Source organism: Anomalospiza imberbis, chromosome Z, assembly GCF_031753505.1.
Source record: "Anomalospiza imberbis isolate Cuckoo-Finch-1a 21T00152 chromosome Z, ASM3175350v1, whole genome shotgun sequence".
Lineage (NCBI taxonomy): Eukaryota > Metazoa > Chordata > Aves > Passeriformes > Viduidae > Anomalospiza > Anomalospiza imberbis.
The window spans coordinates 41,660,331-41,684,273 of NC_089721.1; the positions used below are offsets into that span (position 1 = coordinate 41,660,331).

A 23,943-nucleotide genomic window follows, 5' to 3' on the forward strand; every position below is an offset into this window, starting at 1 on the left:
TTTTCCTGCCTTTTTATTACTTAATTTGCCCTGTTTGTAGGTCAGAATTTGAATTTTTTTCAAAAATACCTATACATTTTTTGAAGGACAGTTACTTTTTGCAGTTTACATAGGAAATGTCAAATTGAAGAGCCAAATGCTGTGGTTATCTGGCAAATACAGCAGTGCAGGAAAGTGCCAAATTAAATTTATAAGCAGTTGAACAGACTGTAGTGGTTCAGACTGGAGTATTGTATGGGCAACACCTCCAGAAGATCTCAGTAGTTCAACTTACTCATAAGACAGCAGCAGCTTTGGAAGCAGGCTGTTTCTTGCTACAAAGTTAATGCAGTAGATTAAGAGAATAGTATTACTTACTAAAAAGAGTGTTTTTTTCTGCACTGTGAATAATGGTCTGTCTCTTTTCTCCCTTGCTTGTACAATGGTATCAGACCTAAAACAGTATTCATGACATCAGATGTACAAGGCAGAAAATTCCAGAGATGCCTTTTATCCCAATTTGCCTGTATACTAAAGAGAACTACCTTCTATTCAATACATAATTTGAAAATATTATGTATTTTATCTATTTTTATAATAATTTACAGATAATAGAAATAGTAGCTTAATAAAGCAGGAAAAGATAATTAGGTCTTTGAACACAAACCAAAATTGATATTTCTAATGAAACTGTAATCTCATGCAATGTAATGAAATTTTATGTAAGTATAATACCGATTATGATATTTTTATAAACTTTGCATTTGTCCCAATAAACATAATTCTTTTAACTCATTTTTCATTCTGGATATATGTAAATGCTTGAAAAGTAGAATCATTCCAGTGTTGATTCTATAATTTGAACATTAAGTTTTCTGTAGGAGTATTGGCAAGCCAGTAAATGATTACATTGAAGTCTGCAAGATGTGAGAGAAAAACGGGTGGATGTCAACAGGCTGATTAAAGGTAGGCCAGTCATGATGCTTCATGGAATTAAATATACTAATCAGATTCTGAGCTTAGCAGACAGAAATAGAAAAAGAAGTGGAACAAGGCTGTGAACATTGCTCCTTCTTTTATCTTTAATTTTAATTAGGTAATCTGATTGATTAAGACTTTTCAGACAGAGCAGACATTTTGTAGCTGCTGGGTAATTTAGTTGTTATTTTTATATCTGCTTTAGATGTAAAGAATTAAATAAGTGGTAGCCCTTTATTGCTTCATTGATTTGAAGGATATGTATATACTGTGTATCATTGCTGACTGGGTTTGATGGTACTGATGGAGATAAGTCTAAAGAAAAAAAAAATTGAATTTGTTATCCTATTAAGCGTTAGCAAGACAGCCAACCCATCCTTCATGAGCTTAGATAAGCAAACTGTTCACAGACAGTCCGTAACAGCAGGCATCTGAGGAAGATGAATATTGGCTCATGGCAATGGTAAGTATAAACCTTTTTTTGTTAAATTAGACTATTTTAGTTAGTATTCTGTAGCTACTAATTGTTATAATTCATCATAGATTTTATTAAATAGGAATTTTTTTCACAGTAAGAAAATATGACTGTTTTCCTAAATGATAGATTTTTGAGATGGATATTTGATTACTAAATCTGTATTGGTTACCTTATTTTAGCATATAAGTACTATAAATTTAGTGGTATATAATTTTGGAAATTAAAGCCTACCTGTATGAACTTGCTTTTTTTAGAAGTATTGCCTTTCTGCAAACAACATTTCACATTGGAATATGAGGAGTGCTATGATAAGACTACAGAATTAGTAGTCAAGAAGGAATGTTGAGAGTTGAGTTGAGAGAAGAAGATGTTGTTGAGTAGAGAAGCTTACCTTTTCATTTTTCAGTACTTAAATAAGCCTAAATAGTAATTTTCTTCCTCCTACCATTTCATCATCCTGCAAACTAGGCTAACTTTGGTAAAGTACATCCTTATTTCTTTCTAAGGAGAGAAGCCTTCTAACATTCAGCTAAGAAATGTAGGTATTTTCTCAAGACCTCTGCCAAAGCTAAAAAAGAGTGTATGAAATAAGAGTCTCAAATTCTTTTGTCACTCTAAATCTAAATTGCTCCTTACTTATTTTGTGTGAATTGCTGATCTGGAGAAAGTGACCCTGGAAACTGTATGGTCAGAAAATATGGTTCCCATTTTAGACACCAGAAATCAAATCCTAGAAGTTAGGATAGGGTGACAGATTTTGCCCATATTACATTCTATGAACAATGGAATATTTTTCATACATAATGGTAATTTATATTTTATAGTCCCAGACATTTTGAAAATAAAAAAAAAAAAAAAAAAAAAAAAAAAAACTTGTTTTTGAGAAAATTTTTATAGAGTACAATTACTCTGAAGGGTTTTTCTGGTGGTCTGAATTTCAAGTGTAAGCAAATGCTTCAAATTTACCTGATTTCTGTTTAGACAGATGAGGAATTCTGAACTGCAAATAAATTTGTGTAATTCAGAGACTGAGAAAGAATTATAGTACTACACTGACAATAACATCTTTGACTATAGAAACTACGTTTCATTATTGGCAATGGTTGTTATAGTTGTTATTGTTAATGTATGTTATAGTGAGATTTCTACTGGCTTCATCGCCAATTGTTGCATCCCATCTGGAGGGTATTTCCCATACCTGCTGTCATTTTTGGTACTGACAAAGCATGAGTTCCATAGATAGCATTCTAAATATCAGAATGACAAACTCACTGACATGAACAGGCTAATCCAGCTGATACTCAGTTTAGGAAGTTTTCCTTTGGTCTCTAAAATAGGACTAGCAGATGTCCAACAATGTAAACAGAAATGGCAATTTATGTGATTTTTAAAACACATTTTCAGAGCTTTTGATGAAGGAAAATTATTTTATGCAGTAGAAAAGAGAGGTCATGCACAGCAAATTCTGCTCTCTATTTATAAATATGTTTTTACTTATATGATAATAAACACATGAACATCCGTTGTAGTAAAGTGTAGAAATATTAATTAATTAGTAATTGTGTTAAAATCATGATGGAATGTTTTAGAGACCATTTACAGCACAGAGGCTACCTACTAGTCTGTTGCAGTGTAAGGCAGTGCACATTTTTAAATGAAGGTAAAAATGAAAAATGTTGCTGCAGAAATCTAAACATCTAAAATAAATGCTTATCTTTATTAATACATTATTTTGTCTTTTGTTGCAAAAGCTCAAAATAATTAACCAAAAAGCAAGATTACTTAATAGGTAGACAGGAGCTTTACAGGACATGAGTTTTACATATGATTTTGCAGAATTAAAAAAAAAAATAATAATAACCTGACTTCACTTCTCCCTAAAAAGGCAGAAATGCCTGTATCTAAACAGCCCACGATTGCTGATCTATATTTTACTACAACTTTGCTGGCACTTGGATTCTCAGTGCTGAGTTAAAATAATCTTGAAAACATTTGACTAACTGCAATTGCAGTAGCATTTTCTGAATCTAAAGTGAAGAATACCCCACCTGCAGGGAGACAGCTTTAACATATTGGAGAGAATAACACAACTATTATTTCTTTCCAAAAGCAATCTATTCAGCAATTCACATTGTGTCTATTTCTGCTTGTAGAAAAGTCAAAAATAATGCAAAATCTAATTACATGGGGTTTGAGTTTCCTAAATATGTGGATTTATGGCAAATGTGATAGTGTTAGTTGTTTAGACAGTAACCTTCCTTCTGAATCAGAACTGAAGATATACTGACTGGTGTTTGCAATCTTTTCACGGTCTGAAAAAAGAAAGGATCCTGATTTGTTGTGCTCAATAAAGTGCCACTGTAGCAGTGAGGAACAAAGTGACATGGACCCCCTTATGCATCCGAATGAGATCCCTTCATTGTGAAGAATCACACCCTTTTTATGCCTTTAATCTCTACCCAACAAAACTGAAACCAAACCAAGACTTAACAGAAAGAAGGCACCCACTGGCTGGCTCAGCTGCAGTGCTGGTGTCCACACGTGCTAGCATCCAATCATTTTCCTGCTCATACGCTGTCCATGTGTTCCTCCAGACAATCACAATCTCACTTCCAGCTGTCACCCAACTGACTCTTTCCTCACTCCTAACTGCCTTTCACCTCTCAAGTGACTTCCAACTGTCCAGCCTGCAGCTGTACCTTTCCCATGGGGCCTTCTGGTGAGAATAAACCTTAACCACTCTAGTAATTATTACCCCATATCCTATATAACCCATAATAATATATATAACCCTATAAAATCTTTTATTTTTTAATAAGCAATGAAAACCTATTAGGAAAAACCTAAACAACTCCCAAGAAATGAATAACAGTGACAACAATAATAACTATAACAACTGTTCAAAAACTGTAACATAGGCTTATAACATAGTAACTATATACACATCAATTCAAGACCCAACTGGATGAAGCTTGAGCAACCTAGTCTAGTGGAAGGTGTCCCTGTCCATGGCAGTGGAATTGGGATGAGATGATCTTTAAGTTACCTTACAGCCTGTGATTGTCTAGTTCACATGGAAAATTCAAACTTTAGTAATTAGAGGAGAGGAATTAAGCAGTGAGAGACTGGACCACACATAGCTAGTAACTTGAGAAGCGAAGTCAAAGCAATGATTAGCATGGAATAGAAGGATATTGTGAAATACAAAGAGACACAATGGAAATAAATGAGAATTAAATTCAGTGTTATTAAGTTCATCAAGGGAAACAGGGACAAAAAAATAGGATTCTGTATCAAAAGGAAGGAAACAGAAAGAAGGGATTAATATTGAAGCACTGAAGGAAAGAGAAGTAAAATATTCTTGTTTGAGAAAGGCCTGTTTTGGTGTGCTGTGACATCATTGTTCTAAAGTCTGTGAGCACTGGAGAATTCAGTAGTGAAGCATTCAGTGAGGTGCCACTCATAGCCAAAACCTTCTACAGCATAGGATTATAAGAAAGAGACTTAAAGTCTAAAAGGATAGATTATATTATCCTGAAAGAACTTAAAATATTTTTCAAATTTATTGTCATCACACCATTCTGATTCAGCATTAGCAAATATATCCTACACATTTTCCTTTCTTTTTTTTTCCTTTGTCTTTTCTGACAGTCTCATCTTTAAAGGTACACTGAACATGGCTGTTTAGAAAACAAAAGAACACATGTATTTTCACATAAAATCTCCACGATAAGTATATAAACATAAAGTAAAATAACTCCTGTGTTTTCAAATTTACTTCCAATCAGTGTTTTAGGGCAATTTTCCTGCATAACAAGATGAACTCAAAGCAATTCATTACATTGATTTTGGTTTGTTTTGGTTTTCTTTTTTTTTTTTTTTTTTCTTTCATTATCGCAGACCTTGTCATCATCTGCATTAACCTGAAGGAAACCACATTACAGACGTTATCAACAATGAAAATAAACAAATTCGAGGCAGAGATTTATACAGGTAGATCTGTAAATTTATAGTAGGATATAAATATAAATACAAACATTCCTAGATTGATCTTTTATTCAAAATTAGGATGTTGTTATTCTGAGTTAACCCAAGCACTAATCTATGTATTAAGAATAACCTATCATGTAAGAAACTGTGTCAATGGACTTTGGCTTCCATCCAGGCAAATGCTGAATGCCTTTATTCCCAGTTAAACTAATTTGTCTCTTGTTCATCTAGTGTCCAGCAGTGGACAAAATAGTTCCTAAGGCAAGGTCTTACCTTGCAGTCCTGATGCATACAACTTATCATTGCTCAAGTCAATAGGTCTACTCATGAGTGGGATTCAAGTTGATGAGATTCCTAATTCTTTATCACATCTCAGCCCCAGGACCAACGAAACAAGACTAGACCAAGACAATGCATGGGTAGAATAAATGAAAAGCAAAGAATGGGTGCCTCTTCTGATATGGTAGGCCTTAGAGAAGAAAGGATAAATTAGCATACAGAAATGTAGTATGGGCAGCAAAACTATTTGCATCATAAAATTGTTTCTAATGTTTTTTTGAAATTTAAGGTATCAACAATTTAACACACTGCAGGGACAATAAAAGTAATATGCAAATACTATAATTAATATCCAAGAGCTGATAGACTGAATAATAAAAACTAATATTAGAGTTGGTAAAACTAATCACAAGTGAACAGTGCAAATAATCATTATCATTTTTATTTATTTACTGCCAAATCCAGAAATTATTTTTAAAAATACAGCCTAATCATCCTGTTAACCTATATTGTAAATCTCGTTTTCAACAATAAGGCAAAATCTGTAATCCTACCTCTATAAATAACTGTGACCTGTGGCTATTTCTACTGATGATTTCACAGCTGCTTCCTCAGTTTTAAATTTTAGAATGTATTAGACCATTTCCCAAAACCCTGACATGCAGAGGATCAGCACTATCTACTGTATCTTCAGTATTTTCAGAGTGTCCCATGACACCAAATTCACATAAATATTTGAGTAGTAGTAGAAGTACTGATCATCTCAGACACAGAATTTGTTCTGCAAAGTTGAATGATATTCTATCATTACAAAACCTGGCAAAATTGGACATTACAACTATGAGGAGAAACTGAAATGAATATTATTTTCTTTATAACTGATCCACAATCCTTTCTATCTCCTTAATATTTAGGCATCTTTCTTGCAGTGATTCTTTCAGATACCTTACGTACTTTTTTATTCTTCAGTCTATCTTCAACCAAGCAAACCTTATCCCCAAAGCCATCATAATTCATATCCACTGCTAATTGATTACAGATATGCTTGTTATTCTTTCCTAAAAATAAGGCCTTAAACACTTCATGTAAAAATGTGTTTCTGGGCTTATCTTGTATTCAGCATTCAGTATAATTCAGAATTTAAACAAAGACTAAACTCTGGTACATACAACTGTAAAAGTAACCATCAAATATAAAGAGAAACTAAAGTAAAACATGCAGCTGTTTTTGATCTGCAGACAGTTTTTAACAGCATTTTATTAATGACAATTAGAAATCACATGTTCCATATTGAGGTTAACCATTTCATTACTTAGTATAGAAAAGCAGAAAAAAAACCATGGAAATTGAATTCCTGGAGAAAAATTAAAGTAGTATAGCAAATGCAAGTATTTTGGAAATATAACCATGAAGGTCAGGAAGGTGAAGGGTAGGAATTGAGTGTGTAGCATCTTCCTTAAGCTGAATTGAGGAAGTTCCTAGAAGTAAAAACGTTTTCCCAGTTTCACCTTAATGAAATAGAACTGAAACCTCAGCTGTAACAGTCACATTAGAGTTCTGTTAGTTCCTAAAGTCATGAATCTATGCATCAATCTGCAGACCTTACATATGACATCTCAAATATGAGGTTGTTACTCATGGCATACTCACATATGTAACTCTTTAATAAAGACAATATTGACTTTTATCTGAAACTAGTAGGCACTCCCTCATGCGCTACACTACAAATAGGTAACAGTCCTAGTTCTTGCCTCTGTGTCCTTTAAAGCCTTGTATTTGATTTTACGCTCATTCTTCTTTCTGAGAACAAAGCTCAGTTGGTGGGTTTGGCTGTCAAGCCAAAAGACTAAAGACTAAAAACTCCTGGAAAAAGTAAAGGTATATCTTCAAACTGAAATGAAGAGTGCAAACATTCCCAAGTGCCTACTGTAAAATGAGCACACCATTTTCACAGTCTCCCTGTAGTGTCTTCCAAACAGACAGAGAATTGCCTGCATTTTGTAGCCAGCTGATGAATGTACACGGGCATATTCAGTCATTCGGGTGTCCCAGGTTTAGGTTCACATGGGTTTTTCCTTTTTTAGTTTTCCAGTTCTCTGCACCCTCGTGCATCCCCCGGGTTTTCCCCTACTCCTGCGATTTCCGTGCCTGTGTTCCCGGTCTCGTGGTGCCACTCACCCCAAAGTCTCGTGTCCGCCCCTGCCGTGTTCCCATTGGTCGCTGTAGTACACGTCATCACCGCGATGTCTGTACCCATTGGGCGGGAGGGCTCCCCGTCCGCCCTGTCCCTTCCCTATTTGATCCCACTCCTCGGCATGCTCGAGGCCATTTGCGTCCGTGCGAAGCTGGGAGCGGCTGTAGCCTTTCCATCACAGCTCTCGCAGCCAATAAAGCATCCAGCCGCCACGCGGACGGATTTGGACGAATTCCCTGCCTCTTTGTTTCTTCCCTCGCGTCGACGGCAAAGCGCAGCCATCAGCCCACCCCGGAGCGCGACAGCAAAAGCGCCCGGGAACTGCGGCGAGCCCCGGCCCTGACGAAAAGCTGAGACGCCCAAGCCGGGCATTCGGGAGCGGATCGAGGCAGACAAAGTAAAGAGCAGCCGCGTTTGGGCCTCAAACAAACTTAAAATTTTTCAGAAGTAGAAATGACTGTCTCTTTAAAAAATTTTTTCCCAGTTGTTTGGATAGCTATGTATCACGGCATACAGTGACATGTAACATGAGTCTTAATGTGTCAGTGTAATTATTTTAAAAGCTTTATCCTTGTAACAAGATTCATATATTCTCATTATTCCAGGTAAGTTTGTGACCTTAAAAATTCGCTCACACTCCTTCCACATTGCATAGTCTGATAAGCAAGCATCAAAATACTATTATAGCTAATAACACTTGTAATTAGTTGATTTTTCCCAGCAATACCTCTATTGATTTCCAAGACCATGCCTATGATGTATTATGTGTTCAAATACTTCTCACTTCAAAGAATCTGTTCTCAAGAGAAGAAAACAATTATTAAGTATTTTGTTACACTTATAAATAAGACTGAATTTTAAATGAATGCTTGAAACAAAGTATTAATCTCTAAAAATCTGAATCAGATAAAATCATAGACTGTAAAAGATCACCCACTGCTCAAAGCTTCTACAGACTTTAAAGGGTATTGGTTCAGGCCCTATAACTGAGATCATGAGATCTTAAGATATTATTTGAAAATCTTCAAAAGTTGTTCCTAAATAACCAAAAGAAGAAATAAATGCATTAGTACTTGCTCTAGAACTTTTCTATTTTTTATAGAAAGTTATAATAAAGTTATAATAAGTTATTTAGTAAACCTGAGAGTTAGAGGGCAAAACTATTCCAGAGAATCTTTCTCATTATGCAATGTTTTCCTTCCCACACAGAAAACTAGAACACAGATGCCCTTGGTTCTTAGAAATGAGTAGAAAGAAAAGAAAAAGCTGCAAGAGCAGAAAGAGCTCAGATTCCAGAGAATGTAAGTTTACAGAAATATTTAATATAAAATAAAATCAACAGAAACCTATGTGGCTATTCTTAATTTTCTCACCAAGACAGAAATTCACTTTTGTGCCCATAGCTGTTTGTCAGATTGGAAATATTTACACTTAAGTGTGGGTACATACAGGTAATGTCTTGGTGAGGCTAGTTCTTTTATTTTAGTTAAGCTGCTATCCTATCTATTTCTGGCAAAGGTCTTCCAAATATATTGTTGTTCAATTGCCTCAAAATGTCATAATTCTGGGTGTAAATCTTTGTCTTAGTTTAATAGTTTGTTCTAATCCTGTTTAAGTAGATGTCACTATTAAACTGTTATCCTGTAATGCACATGACCTGTTCTAAAAAAAACCAAAGCAAGAGAGAATTTTATGTCATTGTGTGAATGCCATGAAATCTTGCCTAGTACAGCCAGGAAACATTATTTTATTCTACTTAGATCAGGTAACTGTGACTCACATCTCCTGGCAATGAGCCACTGACCTGCTGTGTGATTGTATTAATTAATCCCTTTGTTTATTCATCTGTGAAAGGATTATAAAAGCCAACTTCCATAGAACTTACCCAGACAGCAAGCAGGCAAGGGGATATTGACTGACCCAGTATGTTCACACAAACAAAGTAAATATTAGGAGGAGTAGTAAATTTTAAAATGTAGCTCTCACTATAAGCAAATAGAATATCTTATCCCCTAACAAAAGCAAAAAATTATTTTAAAAATTCCAAATATATTGAATTTCTCAGCTTAGAGTGAATTAATTTGGCCCTGATTATCTGATTTCACATTACATAGATAACTATGACAAAGCTAGTTAATACTGAAATGAAAAAAAAATGTGGAAAATACACTAGATCTTAAAGACAGTGTAGGCATTTTCTATGAAAACTGTCTCAAAGCTAATCACATATTTATGATACTGCTTACCAAATCACGGGAAAATGTTTTTTTCTTTTTGTTTTTACCGTAAATTAGATGCACAGTTGTCACCCATTTGTAAAAGCCAGCAAAGTGTAGGAAGCCTTGAAAATAAAGCACATCAGACTCTGTCTCACTTCACAGAGCCACTGGATGTAAAGGGTGCTGAAGAAGATGGAAAAGATCATGAAAACAAGAATCAGAGTAGCTCAGATGCTTCTGAATATAGAGAGCTTGATAATGTATCAGACATTGAAAAAGAAGGGAAGAAGGAAAAGAACTGCACTCCTAAAATTACCTCACCTCAGCAAGATGAAATCCTAGCTACAGTAACTTTTGGTGAGTCAGAGGGCTCATCCAAAGGAAAAATTACACTGTGGGGCAAGCCAGATTCTTCAGACTCCATTAGCTTAGCCGCTGGAAAAATTTCTGCAGAAGTAAAATGTGGTTCTTTTAATATGAAAGTAGAAATTAAGAATATTTCTTTGTTTGATTCTGGAACAAAAGTTGTGGATGAAAAAAGGAAGAGTTCGAAGAAGAAATGTCATGAAAGACAATGCCAGAAAAGTCAGTGTTCAAAATGTTCAAAGTATGAGTGCCCTTTAACTGAACATTCATCAGAACACCAGGGGCAATATAAGCGGTCTTCTAAACATAAAATTCAAATTGCCATCAATGAAAGTCCCTCCCTGGAAATGAACATTGAAACAAAAGACATTCAAGTGGAATATACCATCAGAAATAAAAATCTGAAGGTTAACATCAAAGCTGGTGAGCCGGCACAGAGCAAACCACTCAACAGGGAACACAAAGGGAGTGAAACAAATTATCCTCTAACAGAGGCACTGTGTAACACAGACTGTGAGTCATTGTTTAGCTTTCATGAAAAAGCAGATTTTACATTCCCAGATGGATATACACTTCTCCCTCCACCTAGAGAATTTGCTGACTGTGACAAAATGCACCTGGATACAATTGCAGAAGGCATATCTTCGAACCCTGTTAACAGCAGAAAGGAATCTGATGGTCTTACTACAGCCTTGAGTATTTGGGGGGAAGAAAATTATTTCTGTGAACTTAACACAGAGGACTATGAAGACCATACCAATGAAAAGGAAGATTTTTCTAAGGATAAAATACTTTTCTCAAAAATAAATAATACTAATTGTCATGTAGCTATTAATACCTTGCATAATCCAAACAATGGGAAAGAATGTGTTAGTAGGAGCAATGTATTATGTCAAGAAAGAAGTAACTGTGACAAACACAGAGACAGAGGACCAAAAACAGCAAGAAGAAAGTCTTTCCCAGATACTACCCTGGAGGTATCATCGCCAGTTCACCCTAGAAGGGATTCTGGCTTTTACTCACTGCCGTCCTTAAATGTATTGCTTAAGGAGACCAAAGCAGGAGATGTCCATAACAGGAATTCACATATTCCTACCAAATTTAAGGAACTTTGTAAGTGTCCTGACTTGACCTCCTCTCTGATAGAGCTTTGCAAGTATCCTGACTTCACCTCCTCACTGAGAAATTTGAAAAGTCTTAAGTCTTCATATCAGTATGCTTTCACATCATTTGATAATAATATTACCATTTATCCATCTGAGCCTGAAGAAGGCGTCTGTCTAGATGGGACTTGTTTACTGAAAGACTATGCAGACTCTGTGGGACAAGATGAAGAAACAGAAGAAACATTAATGGAGAGTCTTCATTCCAGTGGTACTATACCTGACAAAAGAGAAAATGACCATGAAGAGACTCTAGGAAACCTATCCCTGTGGGAAGAAGACTCTGAGTCTACTGAAGTTTTAGATAAAGAGAAATCAGTGTACAGCTCTGTAGAAAAGCATGTTGAATGGCAAAAGAAAGCTCACATGGTACAAGCCTCTCCACTTTCTACAAGCTCTTCAGGTGAATTCATTAATGACAAAGGAAGTACTAATTATGCATCTATAGAAAGCACCCCAAAACAATGTTCAGTTTTACAGTTAAATGTTCACCCACCTTATGCAGAGTCTGAGGTAACAAATAAAAGGAGACAGTCAGTACTGACTGACCCTCCAGTGATAACTGCTGAAGTAGAAGGAAGACTAGTCCAAGGCAACACTACATTGATACCTGAATGTTTTGGCTGTGCAGTGAAGAAAGAACCTAACCTTACCTGCAGTATACAAGAAAAATCCTTGCTGTCATCCTTGTTGTTAGATCACAAAGAGGATGACAAGAATAAAACATTGGAAAGCCTTTCTGAGGTACAGGAGGTATCTGGAGATGTACTTGGAGAATCTGATTGCCATAATAATTCAGCACAGGTCACCATATTATCTACCTCTTCAGTATGCATAGAAAAGAAAGATAATTTCACAGAACATTTAAACATTAAGCAAAGACTGGAGAAGTTTTGCAGTAAACAGTCGATTGATGACAGTTTAAGGAGAGAGCCTGGAGCAAATCAACTACCTTTGTTAGTCAAGTCCAACTTTGAAGAAATTGAATCAAGTTTTGAAATGAAAGAAGATTATTGTGAGACTGATGAGATCTCATCATCAGTAAAACAAATTAGTCAGAAAGGTAGGTGTTACAAGACTTTTCAAGTTAATATCACTTACACATCTTTTGCATAGGAGCTTTTATGACATTTGTTTTCTTGGAAAATGAATGTATATTAAAAGTTTACAATTATGTTGTTATGGTATATGTTTGGCCATGGGGTTATAATATGCAGTTATTCTGCTGAGGATTCTAGGAACCATCTTGCAGAGCCAAGAAATCTAAATTAAAAAAAAAAAAAACAGCTTTGATCAAGAAGCAGTTTTCCTACATTAAACTGCCCACCCATCCTATACATCTAGTGAGAGAAGAAAATATCATTGCAGGAAGTAATAGTAAAAGCAGTTGCCATGTGATATGAACTCAGAGCACAAATCTGTGTTTAAAACCGCATAAATCTGGCTTTCGAGTCCCTGTGATCAATATGGATACTGAATATATATGAATACATCTTGGTCTTAATTCTGGCTGAACATTTTCATGGAATGACCATAAGGGATCCTTTAACCTGCTTTTGTCCTCTCTTTAATATGTTTGAAGAGACTGCATATGAAAAAGGCTTATTTTTAATAGCTCATATTTTAAACATTTCTTGTCTTACTTTTTATAATCCATCTACTCATATCCATAACAGGTCTTGTAAAATTAGTGTTTTGAAGTATAAAAATTTTAAACCAACCTGGGACATTGCATGCTACAAAGTGAGCCTTTTACATTATGAATATGTACACACATACGTGTGTATGTGTGTTGTTAAAATATCAATCCAAACACTTTAATTTTATTTTTTTTATATTAATCAGGTTATATGCAAATATATCTCAGATTTACCTCTCCAGAAGATGATGTTTCCAGCAGATTTGGAGGTTAAGAGGTTTATATAATTGAAAAATATACATTTTCTTATGGAAAATGTCTTATATAATCCTAGTTCAAAGCAGCTGAAGTTTTCTAAAAATCTTTTAGTTCACCATACCTGCAGAAAGACCGGTATGACCTCCGTGGCTGTGTTGTTTGGCATTGGTAATGGAAATTAAAAAAAAAAAAAAAAACTGAAGTATTTTATACACTATATAGATATACTACATAGATTCATATTGCTATATAGACCAATATCTCAACATAAGTATCTCAATACCAAGTATCTCAATATCTCAGTATCAATAGGTAAAATAGAGAATTGATGAAATGGAACTCTCTATAGAACAAGGTAAAGAATTAAGATACTAAAGGAAAACTGCTTGTCAAAATCCTTGACTTCTCAGACATTAAACCTAAATGGTTAAGGACACAGCACAGAAGTGAGATATAGCTATGTTTCTCATTTTTATTTTATTTTCTCTTGTTTTATTCTCTCTTCCCTTTTGCCCCTTGCTAAGAATTATCTATGTGTGTTCTTTCTCATGCCTGTCATCTCACTTTGGCCCTCTTTTCGTCCAGAGTCATATTTTGATTTTCCTTCATTCCTAGCAATGCTGTGGAAGTCTTCCCTTAAATGAATAAATGCGTACATCCAGAATAAATTTTACAGCTCATTAATATGAATTAAAATCCACTTTTAGTTTAAGAATATCAGCCTACTTTGCCAAGACATTGGGCAGTATGGGGCTTCTGGAGTTTAGTAATCCAGTGACACTTGAAAACCAGTGTGTCATTTTTCAGCAAAGAATGAGAACATCTACAACAGAGAAAAGATGCCTCTGTGGTAAACAGGATGGGGGAAAGGCAATCTAGAATTCTTTGGTGTTCTGGGGGCTTCATGATTGTATGAGAAACTAAAAGACCCCTGCAAAGGGCACTAGAAGGGCATTGCAAGAGATAAGTTTCCTGTCTCTTAGCAATGGTCTGGAATAGTGCCCTGGAATCCCCTTGCTGAATTACATGTGATGAAGAACTGGGTGAAGCCAGAAAAAGGCTGTACAGCCATGAGTGTATCTACACAGTCCTCCAGGGAGCCTGTGGAGGTTGGACTTACTCACTATCTGCCCTTGCCAGTGGCTACAGTCACATTTTCAGTACAGAATATAATACAAGATGTGTTTTACCATTGTTGTTTTATCTGAAATAATAATGCAACAATTAAATTTATTCTGCCTTAACTAGAAAGAAATCTAAACCAGGAAAATCTTCATGCATATCTTGCAAGACTATTAGTATTCAAACAGGAGTTTTTATATCTACCTATTGGCCACTTCAAAAATGCATGATGTTAAACAAGATCCATGAGAAATTTGCAAGTTTCTGCATTAAAATAGTGATGTACTATTCTATGTAGGTATTTAACTAGAGATCCTTCTACTTCTCACTGTGTAAAGGCCTAAATTAGTCTAAAATACATATTTTCAGAATATTTTCAGTATTATTTGGTATTTTCATTTATATGTTGGTTAGATTATTCCTGTATTTAGAATGTGGAAATATTACACAGTAAAACTACTTACACAAGTTGTGTCACATATTTCTCACAAACAGCGTCTGGTTATAACTTAGACTTGAAATCAGAAATGAATAAAACCAGAAAATTGCCTTTGAAGAAAGACACCAGAGAAAGTGACAGTTCCCAGGATGATGCAATAGACCAGTGGGCCAGAAGACGGAAACAGTTTAAAGACAGCAAAAAGTGCAGTTCAACTGGAGGAAGCTCCATAAACAGCACAATCACTGAGGGATCAAGTGAGTACTTTAGTATTACACTTGGTATCTTTCCCCTTTATGTAATTGGTAATATGACAGGGTTTTCAGCTAAGGAAATTGATCTCCAGTTCACTATCTGAATGTCTGTGTCAGTCATTATCATGAGTAACAAGAAACATCAAGAAACATCCTTTCTCCTTAGTTAAGCAAACAATCTGACTAAGAAAAAGGTTGATTCTACCATGCATGTTCATGGTATAACATGTTCAAATAATATGCTCAAATAATATTAAGACAAACTCTAGGCACAAACACATAATTACCTGGCAGCAGGTTTGAGGTTATAACAAAAATCATTATCCTGATATCTACTTATGTCAAAGACATGCTGAGCTGGGAGTCTTTCCTCCTCCCAAAGGTAACCACCTGCTCCAACTTTAATCTATGTTTGTTGCCTAGATTGTTATTCACTGTGACTCATACCCGTCTCTTTAAGAAATCTGTCAAGTTGCCGCATGCAATTTCATCAGCTTAAATTTCATGGGAAGGAATTTTTAAGATGAACTGCTTAGTTAATTTACATTGCATGTAGATGGAGCCACCAAGCAAGGATTGCACAGTCTAGGGGGAACATATATGGTACTTCTTACTTTACATTGCCTTACCTCCTGTTTTGCTATTTTAGTAATATAAGAAATACTTTGTAGTGGTGAAGAAATGTGCACTTCCCTGTGGAAATATTCAGTGCTGCTATGAGTACTTTTGGTACAGGAAATTTTATTTGTAGGTGTATAGCCTCCTCGTCAAAGAAGGGAAAATATGAACCTATAAAAGACTCTGAACTGCGACGTTGCATTCTAATCAGGGATGCAACACTGAACTCTAAGACTTCAGTGCAAGTCCAATAGATGATAAATTATAAATATGTTCCATGCCTGTACCAAAGAGGTAGATCCTACATTAATTCACTGCCTAAACACAGATTTCAGTTGCCAGCTAGGATACCAAGAGGGACCTGAAATATGTGAATCAGCAGAAAACCCAAGCCTTTTTGAAGTAGTAATTGAAGAGCAAGCAGGATACCCTGAGGTATCTAATATGGTACAGGCCACCTCTGATCAGGTAACTGAGCCAATCCCTAAGGTTTTAATGCCTGTTAACAAAGGAGAAGTCATGACTAACATTTCACATGAAAATAAAAGAGGCTCTTTATTGGTATCAATTTTCATTGTTTGCCCCTAAAGCAGGTTCTAGGACATTGTATTAAGACTAGAAAGTTACCATGTCAAACCACCTGTACTCAAAAAAACTTACCAGAAGCTATACACACCAGGTTAAACTATTCCTTGATTTCAACAGTGATGTCTCTTGAATATAAAGCTGGACATAAGTTAGGCATGTGTTGGTTTCATAGAGAAAGCATATATATATTTTTAAGAAATCAAACAAGTCAAAAAAGAGCAAGTTGGAAAAGCTAAAATTGCTTTCCTTGAGACAAAATTTTGGGTAGCACATGGCATAGACCCAGAGTGGTCTCCATAACAGGTGACTGGGCAGACAGTTCTGTCACAGATTCTCACATCTAATCATTTTGGATAGTATGCCACATGCCTGATATTTCTGTCCCTTTTGGTTTAGTAGCTTGACTGTTCCTCTCTGTTGGCAGACAGCTCTGACACATGAAAGCAGCATCTCCTTACATTCTTAGTTCCAACATCTGGGAAGAATTTAAGTGCGCTTGTTTGTGACACTCCAGTTTGACATCTGTTCCAAAAACTCAAGGAGAAAAGAAAGGAAATATTTTGGCATAATTCCTTACTGTCAGCATGGCAGTGTATATAGTTTTGCCTATTTGTCACATTTTAACCTTCTCTAACACTACTAAAGTTATAAAAATTCATCATTAAACTGGCAAAATACTGTGCTGTTTGGTGCTAGACTGGGTTTTAATTTACACACTCAAGGTAAGATGAGCTTTAAGCATACCAGCATGGTAATATTTATTTATTTGTCTATTTGCTAGTAGCTTCTTAAACAGTTAAGCATGTAATCTCATACTTTCTGCATAATAAGGGAGGAGCCAGTGGACCTGGAGTATTTGTCTAGATAGACACAACTGAGCACATTTTCTAAGAGACAAAAGGACTTCCACTTAAATGTATTCAGGAAGTGACTTCCTGAACAAATATAACTTTAAATAAAGGCAAATTTTTATCTTCTCTGTTATTAAACTGCGAATCATTTTACATCAAACACAAGATAAACAAAGCAAACAGGTCTTTCCTCCAGCTGCATTAAATCTAGCTGCATTATATGAGGCATTTCATACTGAAAGGTACATGATGGTTTTTTCCTCTCAGAAAATTTATATTTTCAGTCTCTCTGTTAGCACAGCATCTGATGATGTATATATATGTATATATATGACTTTCATCATCCAGTCTTAACTTTGAAGTTCCAGCTTCTGGTCTGCTTAGGATGATGTTAGACTATTTATTTACATTCAACTTGCTGTTTATAACCTGTCAGAGCCAGCTGCCTGACATCCTATTGCCTTGAGAGCCTCAACTTCAGCAGAGAATTAGAGCTCTCCTCCATCTCCATGTGAGCTTATTGCAAGACATTGTGAATGTAAATTATTATAAAATATGAGTCTGAAAATCCTCAGGATAACACATCATACACATATTCAACAGCCAATGAAGGAACTAGCCAGGAGTTCTATGGTAAAAGAAAAAAAAAAAAAAAAAACACCACCAAACTATTATTTCCTCACCTCCTTTTTAAAAACAACTTCTGGAAGAGCTGAGATTAAGCAAATAGAAAATATGGTCATCAATGCTCCTGTCATGGAAGATACTTTTCATCTTCTCTTTTGTCTTCTGATATGAACTGAACTCAAATTTCGAGAAGATTTGTTTGATTTCCTAATCAAATGGGTCACATTAGATAGCTTAAGAACTACCTAAAGCCAGATTTGTCTTAAAGAGTTGCAGCTCTGGTTTTGACCACTTGCATTAAGACTTCACTTCTTACTCAAGTCCAACATGCATTAGCCTCCAGTATTGTGATCTTATATTTGGAAATCCTTGCAGACTTCTCCTTTAACAGCAAAAAAATTGAGGAACTCAGTACAAACAGTTCATTAAGAAGCTTGTGGCTCTTCTTGCATGCTGAGTGGCTGAGGTCTCTTATCCTTCAAACATTTTCCTGACATAACTTTTACTTGTTTATCGTCATGACAGTAAATTCAGAGGATGCTCGATCAGTAGATCTGGGACTATATTCTGAAAATGAGGAGAGAGGTTTTTATACAGAAAACTTTCATTCTGCTTCCTGGGTTTTCAGAGGAGATGATGTCTCTCCAGATAACAGTCCTAGATGTCTCAGCAAAAGACCTAGACCAGTGGCAAGTAAGTTGGCTAAAGCACCAGGTAATAAAAATTTATTTATTTTGGGCACTCTGAGAATTTCAGGGGAATGACATTTTGGAGTAGATGCTGGTGTCTTATGCTAAAGACAGGAAAAGAAGCAACACAAGAATTGTTAAAAAAAGAACCTAAATTGTTAAAAAAAGAACCCAAGGATTGTCAAAAAAATAAATAATTCTTATTTAGCTATTGTCTTGCAAAATATCATCATTACTTGATAATCTGGTTAAAGTTCATAACTAAACCTCATGAGATAAGGGTAGAGGCATTATAATTCCATTACTTCTTCAAGCATGGCAAAATCATAAAAATATTTATGGTCATAAAGTATTATGACATAAAATCTGTTTTACATCAAACTTTCAGGCATAGTTGATGCAGAAAGAAAATAGTCATTTGCTAGAGTGTGAAGGATTGTTCTATTCGTAGTTTAAATCTGTGCAAATAGATGTAGTGAACAACGTTTTCTGTGGGATGGGAGGTTTTCCTTCACTTCTCAGATGTTAAGTTACTCAAAAGTAACACAGTTCAAAGAACTAAGACAAGCTGAAACACTCCTATAGCTTTCTATGAGATTATCCTTTCTTGGAGCTCATAAACCATTCTGAATATGAGAAAAAAAATGTTCACTATAAATCTTCTGATACGAAATATTTCCCTTAACACACGTGAGAATATTCTGGGAAACCATTTTGATTGCTTCTTTTCCCAGGGGAGAGCTCAGAACTTCAGCATGATTGTTGAAGTCAGTATTGAAGTATCTGTTTTTGACAGATAACATCAACTGGCCTGCTATTAAAGTAACCTCGACAGCAATTTCTCTCTTCCAAATAGTACACAATTTGAAGACAAAACAGCTGTCATACATTACTATTGAATTGGCCTCCATTAAGAAAAAAAAAAAACACAGTAAGGTAGTCAAATGATCAAAACCAGACACTCCAGGAAATCAAATTTACACTGAAATCATTCTTAAGCATAGCATTTGCTAAAGAGCCAGGCCATTTAAGTCAGAATAATAATACTAATAGACTCTGAGAAAAAGATGGAAGTAGGCAATTAGACCCGGATCTTCCTTTTTACAGAAGGTGATCCCTTTAAGTGTTAAATTCTGATGAGTTGAAAGAGATTTTGGTCCTCTTGGCAGAAGATGCCACTGTGGCTGGGGAAGTTGGACTACAGGACTGGAATGCATTCTGAGAGTGTGGAGTGGAAGGATAAACAAAAGGAGAAGAAACAACTGTCCAAAAGATAGAGGCCTTCTGAAATATAAAAAGAATGAAACTATAAGAAACAGATTTAAACCCATTTGAGAAATTAGAGTGTATTTTGTATTTGCAGCATAGAGGTTTGACACAGAGACCATGAGTGTTTTTCTCTCCCAGAACACCATCAGTAGAGTGGAATACTTAACTCTTCATTACAAACTCCAGGCACTTAATTTAAATTTCTGTCTGCCTGTGCCCTAACATGAATTATATTTGATTTGTTGTGGTGTGAGGGGTGTCACTGCTGAGGACAGGCACTAAACAGCCAGGAGTGATACTGAAAGCACCCCAACCATTTGTAAAATCAGTAACACTCAGTACCTACAAAAAGTTTTAAAAACAGACTGCTGCTTATTAAATTGAATGGGTAAAGAAAAAAGTAACTTTCTTCCTGTTTTCAGTTCGAGAAAGAACAGTGAAGATCGCTAAAGGAACTGGCAATTACCCTTGGGGTTTCAGGATCCAGTTCTCAAAGCCTATCCTTGTGACTGAAGTTGACACAAGTAAGTTGTGTTTGTACCGGTTAATTTCTCCTGTGGAAATATAGAAAAAATAAAAACATAATATTACATACACTGATATAATGGTATGATATATGTCTACATGATATAATATGATCTACACAGTACAGAACATCTGTTTTATATTAATTTATAATACTGATGTAAACATTAATTTCCATAATTAGTGGGTGCAAGATGTTTGATAGCAAGAACTGCTCATGAACAGCTGTCTTAGAGCCCCACTATTCCTAGCAGTACATCAGACTCCACTGCCCTGTCTTCTTCCATGTCAGTTCATACCTTGTGCAAGTGCCTGCATTTTGCTTCCCTTGAGATGTAAAGTCTAAAACTTTTGTGGGCTGACATCCATGAATGACAATAGGCCATTAAAAATTAAAATGAGGATTCAGTGATCCTTCTAATATTTCCAAAAATCTTATTGGCTAGGGACATTTCTGCTTGGATCCATCGAGCCATCTGCCAGTCTTGACAGGTGGACTGTTAACTTCTTCTGGCAATTATGATGATTGTAAGGAGCCCCAAAAGAAACTCCAAAACCCAAGTGAGTGAGCAAAAAGTGGCAGATGATTTTCAGCAAAGATGAAATGTAAGTTACTGCCTCTAGAGAAGAATGAGCTAGCTGTACCTTAATAATGGTGTTGGCACTTTCGCTCCGGAATGAGATCTTGGAAGTCACCACTGAAAGGTCTCTGAAATCATTGGCTCTGTGCATAATGTCAACTTAGAAATCTGGCTAAAAGTTGACTCAGTCAGTAACAGCAGAGAGAATGAGACACAGGCAGTCTGTCATTTTACTGCTGCCCAAGACCTTGGCTCATCCAAATCTAGGGCACTGCTTGCTCTACTGCTCTGAATCTCAGGACAGGCACAGGAGAATCAGAAAAAGAGCAGAATGTGCAGGAGACTGTGATAGATTCTTACTAAAAAGAGCAGATACTATGCAAAATGTCATCCCATACAGAGAAGGCTAGTGCATGCCTTCTGGCATAACATCTGAAAATAGCTCTGTCATTATTACCAGCCTAATGTATTAGATTGTCCATCATCCTGACAACACTGGGAAAGCCTGTGAATTCAGGAGCCTGTGAGTTCATAAGTTTTTTACCTAAATACAAATAAAATCATATATCCTGCATACAATAGCTCTGACACTTAGCAATTTGTCTGTTCTAGTTAAAATTAAGTATAGCAACTCTCCTTTTATATCACTCTTTTATTTGTATGTTGTTTCCAAATGCAGTTGTTTAAAACATTGACAACATTAAAAAAAATAGGGGTTTTTTTTCAGACAAGCTTGTAGTAAAATAATGTTTTCTCAAAGTGTAACTCATTTCATTGGGAAGAAATTATTCCCTGTAAGAGTGGTGAGGCACTCGCACAGCTTGCCCAGAGAGGTTGTGGATGCCCCATCCCTTCGAAAGTTCAAGGCAGGGTTAAATGGGACTTTGAGAAACCTGGTCTAGTGGAAGGGGATCAGAACTAGATGATCTTTATGGTCACTTTCAGCTGAAATAATTCTATGATTCTATAATGAATATTTTAATAATATTTTTACAGACAACTTATGGTCCTAAAGTCTGGTATGGCATGCTCAAGGCCAGCACAACCCAAAATGTTCTGACATTTACAAATTATTTTTAATACATATGAGGGTGGACTGGGGCTTTATTGTGCCTGTTTATTATTAAACTTTTATTAATCTTACCCCTACAATTTCTAAGCATTCTCAGAAATACACTGAAGGATCACATTTACTGCATCATAGGGTGCAAAATCTTTAAAAGCATACATTAAATGTTAAGGACATGAAATAATATTTTCCACAACTATTATTTCACAGTACATTAAGAAGGCTTATTTATAAATAAGATAAATACCGTATCTGAGAAATTTGTAACTGGGATTTAAGTAACTGTGTATTGGTACCCATGAATAGAGCATATTTATCACCTCCATAGTTTGCTTCCATTCCTGGCTGGCATGTGTCTGAGTAATGTTTTATTAGAAATGCATGTCCTTTGCAATGGTTAGCAAATAAATAAAAGGTGATGCATTAAAAATCTGATTCAGTTCTTCCTTCACAGGGACTTTTTAACTTACCATGTAATTTCTTCTTAAAGCCAGAAATCCTCAAAATGCTATATCCAAATTCTATTAACTAGCAAAGATAAATACCAGTACAGAAGGTACTCTTTTGGGGTTAAATTCAAAGTTTATCAGAATAATAGATTTTTTTTCCTACTGACTCTATTGAGCTTTGCATCAGATTTTTCTTTGCACTTCAGGCCAAAAAAACTCTCGGATACTGAAATATCTATTTGAATCTTAAAGCATTTAAATCCTAATGGCATTTTAAATGAAATTTCTCCATTGCCAGTGATTATCTAGGGTTGCGCCAGTATCCAAATCCTGAAGCTTCATTAACAGATGAGTAATAAGTTGGTCAGTAAAACTCATTCCACCTCCAAGCTGACATTGTGAAGGCCCTAAAACATAATCCTTGATTGGTTGAACAGATACTTGTTTTGCTAGAAAAGTGTGATCATATAGACATGCGATATCTTAGTACTAAATAAATTTTTGCATTTGTTTTTTGGTTTTGATGGTTTTCATTTGTTTGTTTTTGGTTTTGTTTTTCTCTTTCTTTTTCTTTTTCACTTTCTCCTTTTCTCTCTTTTTCTTTTTCTTTTTCTTTCTCTTTTTCTTTTTCTTTTTCTTTTTCTTTTTCTTTTTCTTTCTCTTTTTCTCTTTTTCTCTTTTTCAACTCCAGATAGTGCTGCTGAAGAAGCAGGGCTTCAAGTTGGGGATATTCTGATAGCAGTAAATGGAAATGATGTCACCAATATGCCACATTCAGAAGCTGCAAATCTGGCAAGAAAAGGTAATTCTGAGATCACAGTAAATTAAATGAATGAGTCAGATTTTCTGTTGAATGCTCCAAGTATATCCAGTCAAATGGGGTGATGTATGCAACAGAAATCTCAATTAATAGTTTAATGCCTTACTATTTCATACCATAGTATTGCCAAGGTAACTTTTTTATCTAGACCTTGTTTTTTAGACACTTTAGAAAATTATTCCCCAAAAAGCATGTGCCTGTAAAGGTTTTGGCTCTCCTGTTACAAAGAAAGTGACTCAGAAAGACCTGAAAATGACTGCAGAGACACAAATGCCTTATTTATGCCTTATACTTCCTCAGGGAGAGACTTCACATCTTCCTTTTGTTTCTCTGTTGCCAGGTTCTGAAGTCTAGTCAGGAGATCAGAGAGTTTATTTCATGAGGCATCCTTTGTGCCACTACAGAAACAATCAGGGACATTAGTCCAGTATAACCTTCCCAGAATTGTGATGACTAAAACCCAAAGATAGCCATGTTTACATGCTGAAAATTACCTTAC

General features: G+C 35.5%; 1 protein-coding gene across 2 annotated transcripts in view; it reads left to right on the plus strand.

Moving 5' to 3' along the window:
- Positions 1 to 10,958: 10,958 nt before the first annotated feature.
- The window catches only part of LOC137464411 (uncharacterized), a 28,975-nt gene continuing 15,990 nt past the window's right edge, over positions 10,959 to 23,943 (plus strand). For both annotated transcript variants that reach the window (XR_010994218.1, XM_068175733.1), the window contains exons 1-5: positions 10,959 to 12,709; positions 15,179 to 15,361; positions 18,568 to 18,735; positions 20,423 to 20,524; positions 23,316 to 23,426. Coding sequence is in view for 1 of the 2 variants with exons in the window: in XM_068175733.1 (XP_068031834.1) it covers positions 11,095 to 12,709; positions 15,179 to 15,361; positions 18,568 to 18,735; positions 20,423 to 20,524; positions 23,316 to 23,426 (2,179 nt within the window). In the remaining variant the exon portion in view is untranslated. The remainder of the gene's footprint in view (positions 12,710 to 15,178; positions 15,362 to 18,567; positions 18,736 to 20,422; positions 20,525 to 23,315; positions 23,427 to 23,943) is intronic.